Source organism: Hydractinia symbiolongicarpus, chromosome 13 (assembly GCF_029227915.1).
Source record: "Hydractinia symbiolongicarpus strain clone_291-10 chromosome 13, HSymV2.1, whole genome shotgun sequence".
NCBI classification, from domain to species: domain Eukaryota; kingdom Metazoa; phylum Cnidaria; class Hydrozoa; order Anthoathecata; family Hydractiniidae; genus Hydractinia; species Hydractinia symbiolongicarpus.
Window position 1 is genome coordinate 23,921,064 of NC_079887.1, and position 6,367 is coordinate 23,927,430.

Genomic DNA, 6,367 nt, shown 5'->3' on the forward strand with positions numbered 1-6,367 from the left:
ATTGACGATCCTTGTGCCTTAAGTCACCTTTAATGGAGTCACATGTTTTTCTATATTATATTGACAGTTAATTTCATTCACTAAGTCGCAATTAACCTACCTCAAGGAGATCAATTTTTGGCAAAAGTGACATTTAAATTTTGCGGAAAAAGATTTGATTACATTTTGTTTCTCCATTTATATTGTTTTAGAAGGATTTTAATGTTGGAGGCATGAAGTAAGTTGAAGTTGAAATCTCCCACATAGTGCTTGTAATTCTAAGTTAATACGAAGAAAAAAGTGTAAATAATTTTTCAAAAAGAAACAACATCCAAATTTCGCGGTACTGAGCTGTCCAATAATTTTCGTAAAGAAATTAATTTTTCCCAAATTAATTAGAAACTCGTAAAATCTGCGAAAACTAATTCCTGCGAAAATTAATTCCTTTAAGGAATTCTCTTATTAGGTTAAGTATCTATTGACAGAGTCACAACTACTGGCGCACCTATTGTTGCCTCCCTTATTTTTGTTTTCACATTCATCAAGAATCCCTTTACAGTTACGGGGGCCTATATATATTTGATTTAGTTTAAATTATATGGTGTTTTTTTCTAGATTCAGTCAACGTTCTCTGTTATTGGCTTGAGCATTAAAGATCATTGTGATTTCGAAAAATCAAATCTTAATCCGAAAATGCAGAAAAAAAGTATTTGAGGGTACAACGGTACAAATCTCCGGAATCGTTGGTGTCGATAAGTGGTCGCCAACATGTTGTTGTTCCGAATGAGCTAGAACAGCAAGCTGAGCAGCCGGTGTACAAGTTATAAATGATAATTAGTGATAGCTGTACAACCATGCAAATAAATGGTGAGAGGGTATACATGGACGGTGTCGATGCATTTTTGTTGAAAAAGCCCGCAGAACTTAAGTCGCCAAACTAGTCCATAGAAATGTATAACACAAATTTGCAGTCTCTTTTTCTTTCTTCCTTTCTTAAGATTAAAGACGGTACATCATATTAAACATATTAAGTAAGTAATTAAAGAGAAGAAAGTTTTATTGTACTTGGGTATTCCATCCTAATGGCTGGCTCTTCCTCCATTCCGACTGTAAATTTTTTACATTATCGCCAGAGATAGGTATAGCATTGCTCTAGCTTGCTTGCCTGCCGCACAAATCGGTTAGCGGTCAGCACTAAATGGACCAACAACACTACATTCAAAGTGCGCGGAGTGGGAACTCGAACCTGACACCTTGTGATTACAAGCCGAATGCGCTACCACTACACCATCTCCGCATCTCTTAAAAGGCATGCCTGTAGACTTCAGTTGATGAAATCTCTGAATTTTTCATTTAACGCTTGTTCTTTTGCTTAACTGTCTCCATGAGTATGTTTGAGATAGATATTTACTCTGAAAACAAACGATTTTTCTATAATAAATACACACAATAGATTTTATTTTTTTCTTACAGTTAGAAACGTCGGTGCAATTTTTCTTAATTCATTTGAATTACTATAACACGAAAAAATATTGTACGGTTGAAAATTTTCGCGTCCGATGGAAAAGGGATCTTACAGCCATACACAATTAAATAAGTTTTAGTAACACAAATGTTAGTTAGCCTGTTTTCATTAAAGTGTTTCCGACTGAAGTTACTGAAGTTGTTTAAGCACAGGCGCTCAAAATGATCAACTTCCATGCTACAAAAAATGGCTACATATTTGGAATTTGATTGGTTATTAACGAAATGCAGATTGTAAAGCGTGTGACCAGATCCTAAATACCTGAAGATGTGTCGCTACTTCAAGGGAAAATCTTTCGCGTTTTTCGAATTTTTGGTCATTTTCGCGAAAGTTTATACCTTTGGAAACAAAAATTTAGCAAAACGATGAATAATTTTCTGGAATTTTTTTACCACAAAAAATAAATAAATAAACAAGGGAAAACTCAAGGTTAGTGATTTCTTCTTTAATCATCAACTACAATAACATATAGTGTTTTCATTCTTCTTTGCAGCTACGAAAATTTGTTTGATATCCTGGTTCCTTGAAACAGTAATGAAAACAGACTTTTGAAAAGAAGAGAAAACAAGAGAGTGGCTGTCAATCGCGAAAGATTTTCCCTTGCATACGATATAATTTCGCAAAAATCTTTTACGCGAAATTAGTCTGCAAAATAAAATTAGCAAAGGTTTTTTCGTAAACCTTTTGGACCTTACAAAACTTTCTGCCCGCAAAGGTTTCTGCCCCTAAATTAATACAGGTTATAACTCCTTTGCTGACTTTGGAACTTTTGCTGTTTTTATAATATCGACTTCTTTCCCTGGTTTTCATTGATCAAGTCATGTTAGTTGTTGCTTGAATTGAGCTTCATTTTTGAAAATTTTCAGGCCTTAGATGTTGCTCATAAAAAGACGTTTAATTCGATTAGAAATATTTACTTATATTTTATATAGATAAAATATAGACGTGAAAGAAAATATTATGCAGATATAAAATGTTTTAAACGATGAGTCAAATGGTCAACTAAAACATTGGAACTAAAAAAATTAAAGTCAAAAGACCAAACAGACGTACTGAAACTAAAAAAATAAATTATTTAAATATAGTTTGTAAATGCAGTTTTCACAACTCTACTGCGCATGTGTCAGATATACATTCGTACCAGTAATACCAGCATTCGTATTTGTCGGTTGGAGTTAACGATTTCTTCTTAGCTTCGCATTTTCGTTTGTCTTTATTGCACTGTAAAAAATACAAGGAATGTTAAAGCGGTTTTTATAGAATAGATTTCAGAGTTATTTAAAGGCAATATGGCAATAGATTTACTGATTCTTTAGATATTCCACTAGACACCACACCGCAGTAAAAATAATGCCGCCACCCCTCTCATAGGTTTTCCAAAAGGAAACAAACTTTGCACAGTTAAGTACGTCATACAAGAAAAAACTGGATAAATAATTTTTTGCTTATGTCAGCACTTTTTCTGTGACGTTACATAAGCTTAAAATCTTTTCAACATACCACTGTTGTTTATTTTAGTTCTTAAACAAGTTATAACATTCTGCTTAAAGTTTCTGATAGCAAAAAAAAGTTATTGAACATATCTCCAAGGTTTTATATAATTCTCATGGAAAATCTGCAGAAATCTAATTTACGAGGTAGGGTTAATCACGTAACAAAACTTTACAGAATGATTCCTCTAAAATAAAATTTTGTTGCGAGGTTCAAGTTCTAAGTATGACAAACGTTTTCCCGATAATATGAAACCCCTAAAAAATTATTAGTTTCGAGTAATGGCTAATGTCTAAGGCTCCAAGAGGTATCTGGCCTAAAAATGTGGTACGCAGGTGCCTGATAGATAGACCTCAGTAGGTATTTTATCTATAAAGCATAGCAAAAAAGTTTTCTAATAACTAATAACTAAGAGTAATCCGTTCGACTATATTTTAAATCTTACGAGACAGCTACTATGACAAGTTGGCCGTCAAAAACATTAGGTGACGTGTAAAATACAGAGAAGATATTATTAGCGATTTCATCGGAGACAAAGTAAAGACAAGGTCTGTTTGTCCAAGCAGAACAAACACCATGACTAATATTCATCATGTAACTGCAATACCTCCGACAGAGAAAAAAAGATTTACAACAAAACCATGGCGAGATTGTTCCCAAGAAAAACGAGAAGAAACTCGATTTGAATGCACTGTATAGTTTGCAAGGAATAGTTTCACTTCCACTTTTTCATGAAAGATATTGTCAACTATAACCAAACACAATTTTTTTCTATTTTGGTTAGCAAGTGGTAAGTTTTCCCACTAATAAAAGGAATGGCGCGGGTTTTTCTTAGACAAATGCCTGGCTTACTTTGACACTAACCCTTCTCTGCCTAAAATAACAGAAAAGTATTGTTTTGAATTAGCCAATCAGCTTTAAATCTCATAGTACACTCGATAAACGCACCGGCGTACTACGAGTATACTCGTAGTTGGCAGCGAACGTGTTAAATAATGTGCAGCCTTGTTTTGCTTTAATTTTAATGAGACAAAAAGGGCGGGAAATTACATTCCTGTATAAATAGAATTCCGTTAAATTAGATTTTCCTAAAAATTTCCAAAATAATTTATCTGTCAAATTTTACATGCATGCAATGCTTAAATCTTTTACACTATTTCGCATTTTACCTTCGACTCAAGGATTGTTGGAAAAGAAATTGGAAGAGAACTTTTTGTTAAAAAAATGTCGATTAAAAAATTCAAAATTTTGCGAAATAACTTCACATAATTTTTAATCTTTTAAATTTAATAAAGCGAAGACTTCTTTCCTTAAGCAAGAGCGCAGATAGTGGGTGTTGAATGGGGGCTGGGTGGGTGGAGAGACAGGAGCTACCTGCCTTTCTTTAAAATATCAATCGAAATATCAAATACGAAAATGTTCAACCTTTTAGACTAAACATCTTTTTTAATACAATTTCATATTGTAGCCCTAAAATTGGCATTTGAGTTGATTTGGGTTGAAAGTTAAATAAAAACATTTTCATTTCAGTATGGCCCAACGATGATGGAGTCTCTGTACTCTATATACTCCAATTGATAAGGAATTTTCCTCTCCTACTATAACCTCGTGTGCCACGTCTCTATTAAGATACTTATAAAACATATGTAGATATAAAAAACAACGAAATAATACTTACGGCTTTTATGTCACATTTTGGAGTTAAACATATTCGTAAATCTTGAAATGCAGCATTTCTCGTTTTCACGTCTTTGGCATTTAAGTAAGCATTAGTGAACGCACCGAAACACTAGAACAAAATTGAATGGTACTTTTACACACACCCCACTTGCACTTAGAAAGAAGATTCTTGTAAAAAAGCAATTATCGCCTTATCCGATTGATATCTGGTTTTCTTTATCATTGTAATTACATGTTTTTTTTTATAAGCAACTAAAATTTCAAATTGAGGCTTAATGATGCGTATGAAAAGTACTTTCTTAGGCTCAAATATGCTTAGGTATGCTTAGGTTATGTTTAACGACAAGAATTGGAATTGGAATATGCTTATGAAAAACACATGGTCAGACTTAAAATATGCTTATTTGAAAAAATAAGCATATTTTAAGTATGCGCAGTTTTATTTGTTTTCACTTTTCTTTAAAAAATTCGCTTCGCCGAAAGGTCGAAACAATTCCTACTTTTTTTGCGGCGAAATATTTCGCTGTGAACTTTTAATCGATCAGAACGCAATAATTACTGTGGTTTTTAATACCCAATAGAGTACTTACATTCAGTATTTTATATTCGCCACGTTTTTTTGCTTTACGTGAAAATCAAAAAGATATTTCGCAGCTAATTCGCTGCCGAATTCGTCATTCACAATTCGCTCCGTGAAAGTCACACTTTATAAGCAATTTCGTATAGTGTACCGAAAACTTGCGTATGATTTGTTTGTCATTCATACTTGTTTCTGGCTTTTAGCTAATCGTTGATACTAGCTGTACTCTGAAGGTGCTCCTAATTTCTCTTTTATGACTCAACGTCCTATAAATACGAAAGTGTCAAGAAATGAAAAAAACACTTACTCCAGAGCCTGACTCCTGGACTGGCACGAGGTTAATATTGTATTGAGGCGGTGCTCCTTTAACCGGTGCTGGTGTTGTACCTGCTGGCTCCCCAGCTTCATTTCCCTCCTCCTCTTCTTCTTCGGGTGTCGCCTTTTCCTTTTCAGGGACTGGCGTTGTCGCAGCCACGTTTCCCTCATTTGCTCCTTCTCCTCCTGCATTGGGATCTGGTGTTTGTTGTGGAGGTTGTGTTGGCGCAGTAGCTTCAGAATCATCATCGTCATTTGTTTCGTTATCTGTCATGTCAGCTAAACCATTCTCTATATCAGCAAAAATATCAGCTAGATAACTGTCTATATAATTCGCAAAAAAGAAAAAAAATGAGAATTTTTACGAAAACATAGCTATGTTTATGTTTTATTTTACCTTTAAAAATATGGCAACCAGCAGCAGCTATGACTAAAAATAGTACCAGTAACCTCATGTCTCAATGTGGTAAGAAAATTATTATACTAAAGTTCTTGTACTTATTCTTTAGGAAAGATCTTTTCTTCGTTTAAAAGAATTGTTTAGTTTATTTAATACAGCCTTTATGATGCTGAAGTGCGTATGTTTACTTATACAAAACGTTAATGCCCACTTTCACGCTGCATGACTACACAAATCAGGTTCAATAAAAAACAAAATCATCGTGCACACAAAATGTTCCTGTTCAAACAAAAAAACTTTTTCAATTATTTTTTACCATCCTTTCATTTAGAGAGAGAAAAAACACACGATATGTTGAACCGGACTAATTAAGCGGATGTTAGAAGGTTTATTAATT

The 6,367-nt window shown here is 33.8% G+C and overlaps 1 protein-coding gene across 1 annotated transcript; it reads right to left on the reverse strand.

Moving 5' to 3' along the window:
- Window positions 1-2,397: 2,397 nt before the first annotated feature.
- LOC130623678 (uncharacterized) lies at window positions 2,398-6,152 on the reverse strand. Its single transcript, XM_057439186.1, has 4 exons — window positions 5,968-6,152; window positions 5,563-5,861; window positions 4,674-4,784; window positions 2,398-2,725 (listed from the first exon to the last, which is right to left on the reverse strand). The coding sequence occupies exons 1-4, from the start codon at window positions 6,023-6,025 to the stop codon at window positions 2,606-2,608; spliced, it is 588 nt and encodes a 195-aa protein (XP_057295169.1). The 5' UTR covers window positions 6,026-6,152; the 3' UTR covers window positions 2,398-2,605.
- Window positions 6,153-6,367: the final 215 nt, after the last annotated feature.